Source organism: Delphinapterus leucas, chromosome 16, assembly GCF_059928025.1.
Source record: "Delphinapterus leucas isolate spDelLeu-1000000601 "Yukka" chromosome 16, BTC_Dleu_Yukka2, whole genome shotgun sequence".
NCBI lineage: Eukaryota > Metazoa > Chordata > Mammalia > Artiodactyla > Monodontidae > Delphinapterus > Delphinapterus leucas.
In genome coordinates, this window is record NC_143144.1 from 55,587,803 (window position 1) to 55,605,673 (window position 17,871).

Below are 17,871 nucleotides of genomic sequence, written 5' to 3' on the forward strand. Positions count from 1 at the left end.
AGAGCAGAAATAAATGAAATAGAAACAAAGAAAACAATAGCAAAGATCAATAAAACTAAAAACTGGATCTTTGAGAAGATAAACAAAATTGGTAAACCATTAGCCAGATTCATCAAGAAAAAGAGGGAGAGGACTCAAATCAATAAAATTAGAAATGAAAAAGGAGAAGTTACAACAGACACCACAGAAATACAAAGCATCCTAAGAGACTGCTACAAGCAACTCTATGCCAATAAAATGGACAACCTGGAAGAAATGGACAAATTCTTAGAAAGGTATAGCCTTCCAAGACTGAACCAGGAAGAAATAGAAAATATGAACAGACCAATCACAAGTAATGAAATTGAAACTGTGATTAAAAAATTCTTCCAACAAATAAAGTCCAGGACCAGATGGCTTCACAGGGAATTCTATCAAACATTTAGAGAATAGCTAACACCCATCCTTCTCAAACTCTTCCAAAAAATTGCAGAGGAAGGAACACTCCGAAACTAATTCTATGAGGCCACCATCACCCTGATACCAAAACCAGGCAAAGATACTACAAAAAAAGACAATTACAAACCAATATCACTGATGAATATAGATGCAAAAATTCTCAACAAAATACTAGCAAACAGAATCCAACAGCACCTTAAAAAGGATCATACACCATGATCATGTGGGTTTTATCTCAGGGATGCAAGGATTCTTCGATATATGCAAATCAATCAATGTGATACACCATATTAACAAATTGAAGAAGAAAAACCATATGATCATCTCAATAGATGCAGAAAAAGCTTTTGACAAAATTCAACACCCATTTATGATAAAAACTCTCCAGAAAGTGGGCATAGAGGGAACCTACTTCAACATAATAAAGGCCATATATGACAAACCCACCACAAACATCATTCTCAAATGGTTTTTCCTCTAAGATCAGGAACAAGACAAGGATGTCCACTCTCACCACTATTATTCAACACAGTTTTGGAAGTCCTAGCCATGGCAATCAGAGAAGAAAAAGAAATAAAAGGAATACAATTTGGAAAAGAAGAAGTAAAACTGTCACTGTTTGGAGATTACATGATACTATACATAGAGAATCCTAAAAATGCCAGCAGAAAACTACTAGAGCTAATCCATGAATTTGGTAAAGTTGCAGGATACAAAATTAATGCACAGAAATCTCTGGCATTGTTATACACTAATGATGAAAAATCTGAAAGAGAAATTAAGGAAACACTCCCATTTACCACTGCAACAAAAAGAATAAAATACCTAGGAATAAACCTACCTAAGGAGACAAAAGACCTGTATGCAGAAAACTATAAGACACTGATGAAAGAAATTAAAGATGATAGCAACAGATGGAGAGACAGACCATGTTCTTGGATTGGAAGAATCAATATTGTGAAAATGACTATACTACCCAAAGCAATCTACAGATTCAATGCAATCCCTATCAAATTGCCAATGGCATTTTTTCCGGAACTAGAACAAAAAAATCTTAAAATTTGTATGGAGACAATACAGACCCCGAATAGCCAAAGCAGTCTTGAGGGAAAAAAACGGAGCTGGAGGAATCAGATGCCCTGACTTCAGACTATACTACAAAGCTACAGTAATCAAGACAATAAGGTACTGGCACAAAAACAGAAACATAGATCAATGGAACAAGATAGAAAGCCCAGAGGTAAACCCACGCACCTATGGTCAACTAATCTATGACAAAGGAGGCAAGAATATACAATGGAGAAAAGACAGTCTCTTCAATAAGTGGTGCTGGGAAAACTGGACAGCTACATGTAAAAGAATGAAATTAGAACACTCCCTCACACCATACACAAAAATAAACTCGAAATGGATTCGAGACCTAAATGTAAGGCCAAACACTCTAAAACTCTTAGAGGAAAACATAGGAAGAACACTCTATGACATAAATCACAGCAAGATCTTTTTGATCCACCTCCTAGAGTAATGGAAATAAAACCAAAAATAAACAAATGAGACCTAATTAAACTTCAAAGCTTTTGCACAGCAAAGGAAACCATAAAGAGATGGTAAGACAACCCTCAGAATGGGACAAAATATTTGCAAATGAATCAACAGACAAAGGATTAATCTCCAAAACATATAAACAGCTCATGCAGCTCAATATTAAAGAAACAAACAACCCAATCCAAAAATGGGCAGAAGACCTGAATAGACATTTCTCCAAAGAAGACATACAGATGGCCAAGAAGCACATGAAAAGCTACTCAACGTCACTAATTACTGGAGAAATGCAAATCAAAACCACAATGATTATCACCTCACACCAGTTAGAATGGGCATCATCAGAAAATCTACAAACAACAAATGCTAGAGAGGGTGTGGAGAAAAGGGAACCCTCTTGCACTGTTGGTGGGAATGTAAATTGATACAGCCACTATGGAGAACAGTATGGAAGTTCCTTAAAAAACTAAAAATAGAATTACCATATGATCCAGCAATCCCACTACTGGGCATATACCCAGAGAAAACCATAATTCAAAAAGACACACGCACCCCAGTGTTCACTGCAGCACTATTTACAATAGCCAGGTCATGGAAGCAACCTAAATGCCCATCGACAGACGAATGGATAAAGAAGATGTGGTACATATATACAATGGAATACTTCTCAGCCATAAAAAGGCATGAAATTGGGTCATTTGTTGAGACGTGGATGGATCTAGAGACTGTCATAGAGTGTGAAGTAAGTCAGAAAGAGCAAAACAATTATCGTATATTAACGCATGTATGTGGAACTTAGACAAGTGGTAGAGATGAACTGGTTTGCAGGGCGGAATTTGAGACACAGATGTAGAGAACAAACGCATGGACACCAAGCGGGGAAAGCCGCCGCAGGGGGTGGGGATGGTGGTGTGATGAATTGGGCGATTGGGATTGACGTGTATACACTGATGTGTATAAATTTGATAAAAAAAAAAAAAAAGCTACAGGGACTTTTAAGAAAGATTCTAAAGGACCAGTATGTCTGAAGAGGCCAAAAGAAGTTAATTCACACCGTTGCCCATGTTACCTGGCTTCTGGTGTTTTTGTTGCAGGGAAGGGGTGGAACTCAGCCCCATGGCACTACTTTATATTAGACTGTGTATATTAACATCTTTTAGGACTGGAAGGAGTTTAGGGACTATATAGTTCTAACTCGCCTTATTCATTCATGTGTTTTGAGCAACAGTTGTCTGTTGAATTCCTTCTTTGTACCTAACATATAACAGGATCTACCATTGTGGATACTGGATATACCATAGTATGCAACACAGACCTGCCCTAATATAGCTTAGGATCTAATAGGGAAGACAGACATTAATCAAATAGCTACGTAAATATGTAATTACACATTGTGGCAAGTGCTGTCTTTAGAGGGAAAATACAGGTCGTCTAAGACATGGATTAGGAGGGTAGACTCAGATCTGAGAAGGTCAGGGAAAGCTGGGGTCTCAGGTGAAGGGCTTTCTGGGCAAAGTCTCTGGAACAGAAACCTCGTGGCCAGTGGGGAACTGAGAGTACGCTAGTGTGAGGGTGGGTGTTTTCTGAATGAGGAGAGGGTTGAACATCCCACTTCTGCTGAGTCAGGAGTAGAAGTACATCATCTACTGTTCCAATTTTCTCTTTCTTTTCACACTGAAGGAGACTTACTCAGAAGCCTGGACCTGTGACATTTGCACAGGTAGAATTATTTCCATCCAAAGACAGGATCTGCCCCACTTCCACATGGCCTCCAGTCTCCCTGAGCTCGGGCTCTGTTGCTACCCACATCTCCAGATCTTCACCAAGGCACACTGGTGTCTCATGACCCAAGCAAGGTCATTTCTGTTGACCCTCTTTCTAGACCACTGCTTCTGTTCACTCAGCATAGCTCATGAAGATCAGTTATGGTTGATAAAATCATGTGTATGATCAAAAACTAGCTTAAGATGAAGTTTATACACAGTATGATTGCAACTATATAAAAATTACCATGCATTAAAAAAGACCAGAAGGAAATAAATAAAAAGAACAGTGATGTCTAGTTGGTGAAATCTTTTTTTTCCTTAATTTTATTTTTTTTATCGGGGTATAGTTGTTTTACAATGTTGTGTTAGTTTCTACTGTACAGTGGAGTTCCTTGTGCTATACAGCAGGTTCTCATTAGTTATCTATTTTATACATATTAGTGTATATATGTCAATCCCAATCTCCCAATTCATCCCCCCCACTCCTTTTCCTGCTTGGTGTCCATACGTTTGTTCTCTACATCTGTGTCTCTATTTCTGCCTTGCAAATCGGTTCATCTGTACCACTTTTTTAGATTCCACGTATATGTGTTAATATATGACATTGGTTTTTCTCTTTCTGACTTACTTCACTCTGTATGACAGGTTCACCCACATCTCTACAAATGACCCAATTTTGTTCCTTTTTATGGCTGAGTAATATTCCATTGTATATAGGTACCACATCTTCCTTATCCATTCGTCTGTCGATGGACATTTAGGTTGCTTCCACGACATGGCTATTGTAAATAATGCTGTAAATGAATATTGGGGCTAGTTGGTGAAATCTTTAATGTCTTTTTTCCCCTTTTCCTTTCATTTTCTAGATGTTACTTAATAAATTTATAGTACTCTTAAAAGAGAAAGTCATATTGAAATAATAATATTAAGGAGATGTCAGATCTCTTCCTCACTACTCAAATCTTTGATTTTTCTTTGATGTGAAGGACATACTTATAGGGGTTTTAGAAATGTTTTAAATATGAGCTACAGAGAAACATTGGGTACAAGTAATAGCATGACAAGGCACAGCATTTCACAAAACATTTCTATAGGACGGAGGTTTTTATTTAAAACAGAATTCTGTTGTTGCTGAGTCTGGGGGATGCTGGTTTAAACTAGGTTAGGCGGGTTTCTCCACTGTCAGAATTCTCTGAAGCAGTCACTACCTAGTGGGTTCGTGAGCCCAGGATGGGGAGAGAGCATGCAGCATTCCCCAGACTTCTGGGGAACTTTCTTCACTCAGGTCCCTGCAGGCTTAGTGCTCTCTGGAACATGCTTTGGAAAATGCTTATGTGGGGAAAGAGAGCAAAAGCTGGTGGCTCCTGGGGCTCTAGATGGATCAGGTGAGGTATAACTATCTTTACTACCCATTCAGCAAGTCAAACTGCTCTGGACCCAGTTTTCTACTATAAAATAAGAGGATTGGATGAAATGAACTTCTAGCTCTAAAATGGGCCAGCTATGAAAAACAAGTGAATATGCTTGTAGGTTTGTGACAATGAAAGGCAAACTCCCCGAATGTTCAAACAGAATTTTCAGACAATCAAGCTTTATCTTTCCCTAAAGGCAGCAAGCGATGCCAAATTTTTATTTGCAATTCATTTGGAAGACAAAAAACATTTGTTCCAGTTCAACAGGTTAGCATTCCAGGCTGCTATATACAGCAGGAAATGCCCTCAATTCCTGTGTCAATGCTCTACCCGCCCTTCTCAAGCACTTGCCAAATGAAATGTAGTAAAAGTTTTCCTTTCTCAACCACCTCACTGTGTAAGGCCTTAGAGAAACAGGCTGATAGGAGCAAGGCTGGTTCCTTTGCTCTACTGGAAGAGTATCTTTCATGTCAACATAGTAGACAGAATAGAACATCCTGATTCCAGAAAAAGGCTTCTTGCTGCTGCTGCCTCGCTATCTTTTATCATATACTTCTGTGGTTAGAACATCTTCTGACAGGAAGAATTCAGGGACCCTGCTAGGGAACAGCAGGATTTTCTGCCGTGTAACACCTGAGGCTCTTGCTCCACCCTGAGAGGTTTCCCACAGGTTCAAAGGCCCCAGACCTCAGTTAGACCCCTGTCTGCTCACAAAGGTCACCGCCTAAGCCTGTTCTTGGTTTGATCTCACTGCAAGCCTAGTTGCTGAGGAGTCTGTGCAGCTTCGTTCCTTGCTGCTCATCTGAGCTGTGGCCCTCACAGTGTGATCTGCCACTTGATAATGCTTAAGTCAGCAGTTGTTTTACATCTATCCCCTCATATTGTCTTATCACCTGGGAAGAACCTAAAAACTCCAGGGAGAAAAGAAGACAAGAATTAGAATTCAACTCCCTGGACCACTGCGGATAGCTAAACGTAGAGCTTGTTGAGCTGTCAAGTTTTCTTCCATTTCACCCCAGGGAGTATCACTGTGCTGCTGTGTGAGCATCCTTGAGCTTGCATAACATCTGCAGTATTCTCTGCTTCCTTCTGCACAGCGGGGCTTCCCTGTGGTAATCAGCATTATGCCCCCGTAAAGAAAAGGGCCCGCATGCTTGCTTCGGGCAAAGTGACGGAGCCTGGATTTGGATCAGAGTCAGACCCAAGACCTTGTGCTCCTTATACAGAGGAACAGAGGAGCAAGGTCCAGACTATAGTTTTCAAATTGGTGCCCCACTTAAAGGCCTGACTCTGATCGAAAACCAGGCTCCGTCACCTAATCACTTTGTATCTTGACTAAATTACTTAACCTCTTTGTACTTTAGTTTCTCATCTGTATAGCGGGGATGAAAACAGTATGTACCTTATAGTACTGGTCTAGCAGTTAAGTCAGATAATTCTTATAAAATACTCCTCACAACACTTGGCTGGTGCATGTCATGCCCTCATGAAATGTGATGTGGTGACTTTGTTCTTCTCCTTTCTCTTCTGACCACCTAGTTCTTTCTCATATTGTCTTTTTACCTTTCCTCCTCCACCTTCTTTCTTACTTTATTCTTCCATTCATTGCCTTCTATGCGTAAAAGCCAAAAGCATGAAGTTAAAGTACAAATCTTTTAAAACTTATTGAATACAACTTATATTTGTAATTAAAAACAAGCACACTTAGTATTTTCCATGTCTCTTTTCCAGAGTACAGGCCACATACCAGGCCAGTTAAATCACAAATCTGGGGGTCAGACATGGGCATCAGTAGCCTTTGAAGCTCTTCAGATGATTCTAATATGATTCCAATGTGCATACAGGTTTGGGAACTGCTAGATTGATGGCTTTCTACTCCCTCTATATTGTCTCGGCTACTTCAGTATATGGTTCTGAATCTTGCCTCCAATTTAGAATCACCTGAGAAGCTTCTAATAATACGGGTGCTTGGGCCCTACCTTGGCTAAGGCCTGGATATTTCTAATGTGCAACCAGCACTGAGAGCCATAGTTCTAGAGGGATTGGTGTCCTGGTAGATCTTATGATCAGCACAACTCCAGGCACTCACTCCACCCCAACCTACCCCCACTATGAATTAAAATACTTTCTCCTCTGTGTTTTTGAAAACCCATGTCTTTGTCTCCTTTCTGTTGCAAGCTGAATACAGAGAAGAATGATGTAATGCTGATAAGTTCTTGGTTTGTTTTGCCCTCAGTTTGGGATTGTGCTGGATGCGGGCTCTTCTCACACGAATTTGTACATCTATAAGTGGCCAGCAGAAAAGGAGAATGACACAGGGGTGGTGACTCAGATAGAAGAGTGCAAGGTAAAAGGTAAGATGAAGAAAAAGGGACCGGGAGACAGTGGGCATGAGAGCATGAGAGGCATGTGGGAAGTGAGACAAACACACGAGAAAAAGGGAAGTCAAGTGAGAACGCAGCGGAGCTGCTATTGTTGCTATTTTATAAATAATTGCTATTTTATTATCATTATGAAAACGGTACTGAAATCAGTCCTTAATGATGAAGCCCTTGAAAGATAAACTTTCAAATAATTGGGTAATAGTAACTCCCATCAACAGAACAATTCTATGTGCCATGCACTTGGTACTGAAAATGTGTTATTTCGTCCTCACAGTCTCCCTTTAAGGAATGTATTATTATTCCCATTTTTTAAAAATGAGGGCACTGAGGTTGAAAGAAGTTATGGCACTTGTTTAAGGTTACTTGAGCTAGTAAGTGATGGAACTGGGGCTCGAACTGAAATCTGCCCAAATTTAACTAAACCCTTATCAGTCATATGATTAGCAAATATTTTCTCCTATTCAGTAGGTTGTCTTTTCGTTTTGTCAGTGGTTTCCTTTGCTGTGCAAAGATCTGCCCAACTTTAAACCCATGTGTTAGCCAGTGGTTCTCAAATTTGAACCTGCATCAGAGCCACCTGGATGGTGTGTTAAAGCACAGGTGCTCCCTCCCGCCCCCGAGTATCTGGTTCAGTAGGTCTGGGATGAGGACTGAGAATCTGCACTTCTAACAAGTGCCCAGGTGATGTTGATGTTGAGGCTGGTGGATCCAGAGACTTGCTGCTCTTAATCTTTGTCCTCTAATCTATGGCTTGGAAGGAATTTTCAAAAGCCTTTAGCTTCTGTATAGGCAAGCAAATTATAGACCCTTAGGGCTGCAAAAAGGACCTTGTGGATCACTGAAGTCTTGTTTTATAGAAAAGGAAGCAAAAACCTGAAAGACTAGTGACTGGCAAGGAGGAACAGAACCAGGACAAGAATCTGGGCCTCCAAGTTGCACTGCAGGCTTCCTGCTACTCTGAGTCACCACATTGCGTATTGAGTCTTTTCCTAGTTACTTTCCTTTTAAGGTCACAAGACCAGTTAGAGTTGTGGACAGCAGCTCTTCCCGCTCCCTCCTGCCCAACACTCCCGCCCGCGCCCTCACCTTTCTGACCTTCATCTCTCTTGGCCTTTTTAGCCAGGGACTCACTGTTTAGTCTTGGTCAGACAGGTAACCTAGGCCCCAGAATATAATTGACTTTTCGTTTGGTGGCCTGTGGTGTCCACTAATTTTCATAGTTTATCAAGAAAGCTATAGATAGGATATGTTTCCAAGAGAGCAAGTCGTTCTACCCAGTAGCCTGATGTCCTCAGAATCTGGCCCCATCAGTTCTGAGGTAGAACTTCAAACATTTCTTAAAACCCAAATCCCTCGTTTTATTGACTTCTATTTAATAATTCACTGCCTTCCATTTCTTCCACGTGTTATTGTGGTGTTAACCTAGCAGCTGTCTCCTGAGACACATATCCCCATGCGTGTTTGGCCTAATAAATGCAGTAATTTTCCCTTCTCAAAAGATAGGTTCCCTGGTGGCACAGTGGTTGGGATCTGTGAGCCGTGGCTGGGCCTGTGAGCCGTGGCCGCTGAGCCTGCGCGTCCGGAGCCTGTGCTCCGCAACAGGAGAGGCCACAACAGTGAGAGGCCCGTGTACCGCAAAAAAAAAAAAAAAAAAAAAAAAATAGAGTTCTCTAATCAAATATTTAAATAGAAAGGTGAGTTGAAAGCTACCGGTTATTGAAGGCCAGGCTTTTTGAGTCAAAACACTTAGCTGATAACTTGGAGCTGATTTTCTCATTACAGTTAAGTAAACAGGCTATTTAAAATTTGGTGAATGAGATATGGATCAGATATCTGGTTACTTATTGTTAAAGCAAATCCTCACTATAAAGCACTGAAAATGTAGATGTTTAGCTTAACGTGAGCCGAAATTGTTAACTGTTAAATAACTCAAAAAGCGTAAAGCATCTTGGCTCTCTAATCCTCTCCACAGCAGCAGTTAAAACAGCTCTAAAACTGGACAGTTTTACTAGGCAGACAGGGTATCAGAGTAGAAAAGCTGCTGAGGAGACATGGGTTCTATGCCTGTTTCTTCTAACAAAGGAAGAAACATTGCTGCAGAAATTTTAGTGTTAGTTAGTAGCTGTTCCTGTCTTTTCAGTAAAAGCCCATGTGCCTGGTACATATTTTAATTTTTGTTCTGTTATCTTTTGCCTTTCCCATCTTCTAGGAATTAGTGTTGTTAATTACAACTTTGTGGAAGAAGCGTCATAAAACAGCTATATAGAGTAGTTATCTATAAGATCCCCATTTAAGTCTGAGAGAGCCTGGTTTTAGGAAGGCTATGCATGCAATTAAATGTGAAAATTGCGCCATCCAGTGGCAAGATTACTGAACAGCAGACAGACCCGGCTTGAGGTCTGAAAATAAATCCTACTGAGGCTAGATTCAGTGAGTTACCCTCTAAGTACAAAAACTTAACAGATATCACAAAAAGAAATTGTCTGCTTGCATTTTCTCAGAAAACATCAGTATTTTCTCTAATAATGTGAAGATATGTCCTTTACTTTTAAAAACAATTTTCATCTGCTTCTACTTTCTACTTTTTTTCATCTGCTTTCTCTAGGTCCTGGAATCTCAGAATTTGCTCAGAATTTAAGTGAAATAGACATTTATCTGACTGCATGCATGGAAAGAGCCAGGAAAGTGATTCCAGCATCCCAGCACACAGAGACACCTGTTTACTTGGGAGCCACGGCAGGCATGCGGTTGCTCAGGTATAGCAGCCTGTAGGGACTGAGAGCTGCAGGGAGATAGGTTTGGCAGTTGCTAGAGCCTCTGAGTTATGGGCGAATGCCACACTTCTCTAACACCCCAATTCTAGACATGCTAAATGTCCACACCTAAGAAAGAAAATCTCAGTAAATGAGTAAAATTCCCAAACTCTTAGCTTGCATAATGATGGGAGTTTAAGTATGTTAAAAAAAAAAAAAAAAAAAGGCCTCTTGCTCATCTCCCCACAGGGAATTCAAGGGAGTGATGGCACAAAAAGAGGAAGATTGAGCCTTTATACTCTGGGATTTGGGGCTACAGATTTAGCAATTCCACATCTGGGAGGAGGAAGGCCAGAGACTTGCAGACATCCCGAGACACAAATCATCACAATTAGCACATCTTTACTGGTCACCACTTAGTATCTGTGGGCATTATTTGTTCATTTGTTTGTTCATTCATTCATTCCGTTTGTATTGACTGCCTGTTCTGTCCCAGGACGTGGAAGTAGGTGACTCATCTTCCAAGATCAGGGTTTTGATACAGGGCGACCAATTCTTTGATAGAAGAGTGCTCAGAGCTGCTATGGGAGCACACTTGTCCCTGCCAAGAATGGGTGGAGGTCAAGAAGACTCACCAGAGGAGGGGATACATGAGCCAAGTCATGAAGGACTTGTGGGGGGAGGGGGAAGGGCATTACAGGCAGAGCAGACATCATGCGTTCCATAACCTATGTTTATTTGGCACCTGTTATGTGTCAGGCATAAGTCCCTGCTTTCCTGGATCTTGTGTTCTAATAGATGTGCAAAGGAGTGATATGTGAGAGACCAGGGCATGTTCGGAGGACCATAGATAGTTCTGCATAGATAGAACGTAGGGTACGTGGAGTTAATACTAATAATGGCAATGGTAATGGTAGCAGCTTGTATTTGTTGGGCCCTTGCTATGTTCCTAGCACTGTGCTTTAATTTAAATCACTGTAACTCTATGAAGTAGCAGGTATTATTAACTATTATTAATCAGATTAAGGAAGCTGTGGTGTACAGATGTTAAGTAACTCACCAAAGGTCACATACCTGGCAAGTGGTAGAGCCAGGATTCTGAGTGGGATTCTGTGAAGGCAAGATTCGGATCACAAAGTGCCTTGTGGGCCATGCTAGGGAGTTTGAAGTTTATCTGGGAAACAATGGGAAGCCATTAAAGAATGTTACACAACTGGTGCCACTGGTAGAGAGGTGGATTGAAGGACAGGAAAACTAGGGATAAGGAGGCCAGTTGATAGGGTAAGGAAGCCATTCAAATGAGAGATTACTGGGGTCTAATGCCAGTTGGAAGGCAGCATTTTCTGACCCAGAGACTCTCAGTATTCTATTGCCTAGATCTTGGAAGCAATTGTATTCCATCTTCATTGTGACAACCCTGGAAGATTTCTTCTTTAGATCTCAAGGTCTCAGACCCCAAAACCAAGGCAGAATATGAGAAAGATTTTTTACCCCACTCCGGCACCAACTGAGGTTGGGTATCTGTCCCAGGACGTTTTCCACTTGGTGTCTGCTAGAGCCCTAATTAAAAACTTCAAGCAGAGCCTTGAGGCTACGTAAGCAGCTTGAAGCCACCGGCAATGGCTAATGTAGCACACATCAGCTCTAGGCTTGGTGATCAAACAATATCCAGCTACCACCACCACAGCAATTAAAATTACTCTGATAATTTCTTGGAGCCAGGGAACAACAATGAAAATGGTATTTTAAGAGGACCAACCTACGTAGGGATTGGAAGGATCTGGATTTGGAGAAGAGGGGCCAAAAGAGTAGTTACGCTCCTCCCCAAAGGAGGGCTTCTCAGACAGCCATGTGTGGGGATCTCCATCCTTCTGTTTATGGCAGTGAGCTTATGCTTCACTTCCTAGGGGAACTGGCTGGAAGCTCTGGCTGCAATGGGTAGTCATAGTTATTCAGACAAAACCAGTAACCTCAGCTCTTTGTGCAGGATGGAAAATGAACGGTTGGCAGACAAGATCCTGGCCGCGGTGGCAAACAGCATCAGCAGCTACCCCTTTGACTTCCAGGGCGCCAGAATCATCACTGGCCAAGAGGAAGGCGCCTATGGCTGGATTACTATCAACTATCTGCTGGGCAGATTCACTCAGGTGATTGTCTCACAGCGTCCGTGGAGGCGGCTCCCTGTGGGTCAATGCCATTGACATCTCAGGCAGTACTCGGATCGCTAGACAGAATGAATGATGGATAAATGAACAAATTAATTTACCCTCACATTTGCAGGGGTCACCAGAGGTATACTTCTCTCACAAGAACTCTCACTATTGGAGAATAAGGAAGCCATACACAGAGATACAGAAAAAAAATTTTTTAAATCTATCATTAAAAATAAAAATAGCTAACATTTGCGTAGTGCCATGTGTCTTGTGCTATGCAAAGCACTTTTCATGTACTGTTTGACTTAATCTTCAGAATAACCATGTGAGGTGTTCTCTCATTTTAGAGCCTCAAATCGAGGCCTAGAGGAGGCAATTATTCTGCCCAAGGTCACATGGCTAATAAGCCAATGAGTAGGGATTTGAACTTGGGTCTTTCTGGCCCCAGATCTTGTGTTTGTAAACTGTTCCTATGTTGCCGCAGTCTGAGCTATGTCTTTGAAGCCCCTGTTTTCTTGCTGTTGATCTGATGCAGACTCAGGAACCTCTGGTGAGCTTTGTTTCACCCTTATCCTCCTGCTCCTTTGCCTTAGGAAGTCCCTGAGTCCAAGAAATAGCATGAAAAGGGGGATGTCCAGATCCTTCTACCACTGGTGTCGGTACTGTCTTTCAGAAATTGAGTTGGTTTAACCTGAAACCAAGTGAAGGCGATACTCAGGAAACCTATGGAGCTTTAGACCTTGGGGGAGCCTCTACACAAATCACTTTTGTGCCTCGAAACGAAACAACTGAGTCTTCTGACAACACTCTGCACTTTCGCCTCTATGGCAAGAACTATGGTGTATACACACACAGCTTCTTGTGCTATGGGAAGGATCAAGCCCTCTTGCAGAAACTGTCCAAGGACCTTCAGGCGAGTGTAACTGAATCCAGACCACCCTCCCCACAACTGGGCCACCAGCCCCCCACGTCCTTTTCTCTTTCTATTTCAGTAACTGATCTGAAGTTGGTTACTGTACTTTCCAAACCTTTTCAGGCAGGATATCTAACTACATCTGGTCAACCCCTGTGAATTGTCCCATCCAGACACCACCTCCTATGTTTGTTTACTGCACTGTCTCCAAGGACATGACTCAAATCCTTTCTTTGGAAATAATTTCTCACCCCTGTGGGGCTGACAATGAAAAGTACATGCTACAGTAGTGTGTGTATGTGTGTGTGCGTGTGCGCATGCACACAGTTTTTAAGCTCTTTCCCACTTTTCAATCTCCATTTCCTATGAACTGCAGAAAACAAGGCTATTAGAAACAACCTGGAGAGGAGAAAAATAACTTCAGAGAAAATGCAGAGTTTATTGATCAACACTTCAAATCTTGTCCCTAGACACTTTTTGCGTTTTGAAGCCGAGAAAAGTTAAACATACTCAAAATCATGCAAGTACCAGCACATCCTGACAAACACAGAGCAAGGATGTCAAATCCAGCTGTTCCCTGTCTCTACTGAAAGGACAACCAGTTCTCTGCTTTCCTCCAAAGCTCGCTCTCTGGTTCTCAGAAACACTATCAATAAGATGACTGCCATGGGAGGAGGGGCTGCTGAGAGACGCCTAGTGAGCCCAAAGTTTCCACTAAGCCTCTCATCCACAGCAGCCCCTTTACTTCTCGTGAACATACTGGGTTGTGGGTTGAAAATCATTTTGATACCCCTGCCTTAAGTGATCTGAGGCACTTCCAGCTCTTGAAGCTTTTGCTTTTTGGCTTGGAGGTAGGGCCAGGGATATAGGCAGACCCCCAGAGAACTACCCTAGGCTCGGAATTTTGAGAACCTTGAGAGTTTTCCTTGTGGATCTGCTTCTGACCTATGCGATTAGTACTAAGCGCTAGGGGCCATTCCAAACTAATGGAATTTCTGGGCCCAGCTTCAATGATATTAGCTTTCTGTGAATAGCAAAAGTTCATTTACATCTGATACCACTTCTGGTGCCTGTTATACAAATATGACTGTTACCCAAGGGTAAAAAAGGCAGAGCAGGGGCATACTGATGCCAGTGCTGAGTGCCTGGCTGTTTCTCAATTGCTACACATTATTGAAGTCAGACTGGTGCTTTTGTACTCAAAGCATTTGCACATGATGCCTTCAAGTGATTTTTCTATTCAGGGTACAAATGGAACCATCCGTGACCCATGCTTTCACTCTGGATACCGGAGGAAAATGAACATGAGTGACCTTTATGAGGCTCCCTGCACCAGGAGATTTGAGGCAACTTTTCCATTTCTTCCATTCCCTGAAGTTGAAATCCGCGGCACTGGAAACTATCAACAATGCCGGCGAAGCATCCTTCAACTCTTTAACACCAGTTACTGCCCTTACTCCAGCTGTTCCTTCAATGGGATTTTCTTGCCACCCCTCCAAGGGAATTTTGGGGTAAGTTTGTGACATGATGATATATTTGTTACAATGGTTTTTGGTTGCAAATTACAGAACATATGCCTACAAAGGAGAGGCCACAACAGTGAGAGGCCTGAGTACCGCGGAAAAAAAAAAAAAAAAAAAAAGATGGGAGTTTTGTAACTTTTCCTCTTATCTTCTTTTTTCCCCATCTTTCTTTCTCCCTGACTCTCCTGTTAAAATTATCGAGAAAATTAGCTACCAGATGGCTCAGAAATGCATGTCAGCAGCAAAGTGACCCCCTTCCAGGAAGGAAGCAGCTGTTGGGGATGGAATATCACCTGATCCATAATTTACTCATCAGAGATTTCCAGGCACTTTCATTAGGCCTTCTGGAGAGTGAATCAGTGTCCCTCTGTGTTGGACACCGCACTAAACTCAGCATTTTTCTCTTGCAGGCATTTTCAGCTTTTTACTATGTGATGGAGTTTTTAAACCTTACATCAGAGGAACAGTCAACTCATAAAAAGATGATTAGCACATTGGAAAAGTTCTGCTCTCGGCCTTGGGAAGAGGTAAGTGACTAGAAACAGCATCTGTTACCATTGCTCTCTGCCCTTGACAGCATGGAGGATGTGAGTCTGCTCTTCAAGTCATGCTAATGTGACCAAGATCCAGCACTCATGTTAGAGAAGCCTAGATGGTACACTCAATTAAGAGTAAGTTCACTGGCATTCCTTGATAACTTGGCATACAATGGCTTAAACAAAAAAGGTCTTATTGTTTTCACCTAATTCGAAGTCCGGAAGTAGTCAGTTGCTGGCATGGAGTGGGCAGCTTGACTATCTCAGCCATTCTTCAGTTGTTGTTAGACCTGTTTCCTCATGGAAGCAAGGTGTAGCTTCAGGGATCACAGCCGTGTTTGAGGTCAGAAGAAGGATAGCGCCAGATACATCTGTTCCTTTTTATAGGAAAGCAAAAGCTATCCCAGAAGCTCCTAGTAGTGTTTTCTCTTACATCTCATTGGCCAGGACTGGCTGGGAAAGCAGGATGCAGGATTTTATGACTGGCTTAGAGCCCTAGATCCATCATGAGCTACTTCCTGGAGCTGAGCACATTGTCGCCCACTCCTTCCCCCAACTCCCAGGGAAGATAGGCAATTCACAGAATCTGCCACAGACACCATTGTGGTAAGACCCTTTTTTCATCAGACAGGTCCAAGGTATCTCCTACTTATTCATAAATTTGAAGCCCAAAATTTTTCTTGTCTGAGGCACTGAGTCATTCAAGATCCAGTGCTACCTGATGAAAGTTTCCAGGGACGTGAGAGAAGGATATGGAGTCTACTCTGATCTAGAAAAACAGATCACCTAGGAGTGGCTCAAAACAGCAGCTGTTTTAAGTTGACAAAAGTGACTTAAAATGAGTGATTTTAAGAGAGATTGCAAAAGTGATTGCAAAAGTGACCAGTGCTTTCATTCTGAAGATATGCAATTAATTAAAAATGAAGGCTGTTCTCGTGGGCACTGACAACAGAGGAAGGAAGGTTGTGCAAGAGCCTGGACATCTGAAATTTTCTCTAAGTATTTTGTCTGAGTTAGAACATGAAGGAAGGGTATTCAGGGCTTTTGGAAAGAGCAGCTCAAATATGCCTCAGCACTTTACAAAACAGGGGAGGCTTTTTGCAGCTAGTGGTGATCTGTGGAGAAAGACGAGCGTCTCGGGTTCTTGAGCAAAATGCTTCCTAAACTGGGTTCCAGAGCAGTGTTTGTCAAATGTTACTATGTGTGTGATCATATGGGGATCATATTAAAAAGCACATTCTGCACTGGCAGATCAGGGGTGAGGATTAACAAGTTCTCAGGGGATGCCGCTGCTGCTAGTCCAGAGACCTAACTGAGTGGCAAGGCTTTTTATGAAACTGTTTCTTCAAGATGCTTATAGAGGCTCTAAACCAAAGACTTTGGTCAAGAGCATACAGAAAACTCTGGTTAAACAAAGATTAATAGATTTCTTTCATGCAAGATTTTTCACAGTTTTTAATATGCTAATGTGATTGTGAAACTCAAGTTTCACAAGGGATGGCAAACTATAGTAAAATTCAGTGTTGTTGAACCTATCAGACCACAGAAACTACTTTTTTCCTAGAACACTTATCAATGTCTCATAGAACCCTGTGGAGGAACAGATTGCTTAACAGACCCTAAACTGTGAACCCCTGCACCCACTGAAGGAGTGCAGCACCACTCCTAAAGCTCTCTGCAGGGGCCAACTCTCAGGCCCATGTGAGCTGGGGCTTTTTCCTCTCTTGATCAGCTCTAATAGCGAGCATGAGGGCTATGGAGAAGTGCCTGTTGTTGTCCAAGTATGATGTTTTCTTCACTTCACTTCCAGCTGCAGATGTATTTTGGTGAAGTGAAGGAGAAGTACCTGAGTGAATACTGCTTTTCTGGCACCTACATCCTCGCTCTTCTTCTGAATGGCTATCATTTTACAGCTGAGTCCTGGAAGGATATTCACTTCATGGGCAAGGTTTGTTAGGCTGTGGGGAGGTTGGGTGGTAGTGACTGAAGCAGCTTTGGGCTTAAAAGAGGTAGGAGTCAACCTGATTTAATTTTGGCCTGATGTCCTGTCCTACCACTTCACCTCTAACCCAAGATGGCATCTCCTGATAATGTTGACCAGCCAGTTGTGGATATCCTAAGGAGGGCTACTTGCATTCTCAGCCTCGCCTTTCTGCTCACAGAACAGTGACTAACCCCTTATAAAATGAGATAGTAAAGTAATGTAACAGTATTTCAACAGCCACAGTGATTCTGCGTGCTGACTTCAACATCCATCTCAGAGGCCCCTTCGTGAATCCAGAAGGGATGATCATGGTTTGTCACAAGGGGTTAAGGCCTTGTTGATTGTAGCTTCAAGACTCACCAATCTGAAAGCTCGCTGTGAAGAATAAGATGAGTGGCTGTGAATGGGGGCCTTTGCTTAGAAGCCAGGCTTAGCATGAGCCTTAAAGAAGCAAGCCCATAGCTTTG

General features: G+C 42.0%; 1 protein-coding gene across 6 annotated transcripts in view; it reads left to right on the plus strand.

Moving 5' to 3' along the window:
* ENTPD1 (ectonucleoside triphosphate diphosphohydrolase 1) overlaps positions 1 to 17,871 on the plus strand; it is a 111,651-nt gene that overhangs the window by 88,986 nt on the left and 4,794 nt on the right. For 3 of the 6 annotated variants that reach the window (XM_022569240.2, XM_022569237.3, XM_022569236.3), the window contains exons 3-9: positions 7,395 to 7,512; positions 10,148 to 10,298; positions 12,283 to 12,442; positions 13,122 to 13,361; positions 14,606 to 14,872; positions 15,295 to 15,411; positions 17,231 to 17,368. In XM_022569240.2, coding sequence (XP_022424948.2) covers positions 10,210 to 10,298; positions 12,283 to 12,442; positions 13,122 to 13,361; positions 14,606 to 14,872; positions 15,295 to 15,411; positions 17,231 to 17,368 — 1,011 coding nt within the window. In that variant the 5' untranslated portion in view covers positions 7,395 to 7,512; positions 10,148 to 10,209. The remainder of the gene's footprint in view (positions 1 to 7,394; positions 7,513 to 10,147; positions 10,299 to 12,282; positions 12,443 to 13,121; positions 13,362 to 14,605; positions 14,873 to 15,294; positions 15,412 to 17,230; positions 17,369 to 17,871) is intronic. The other 3 variants (XM_022569239.2, XM_022569238.3, XM_089897282.1) reach the window with 3 other exon arrangements.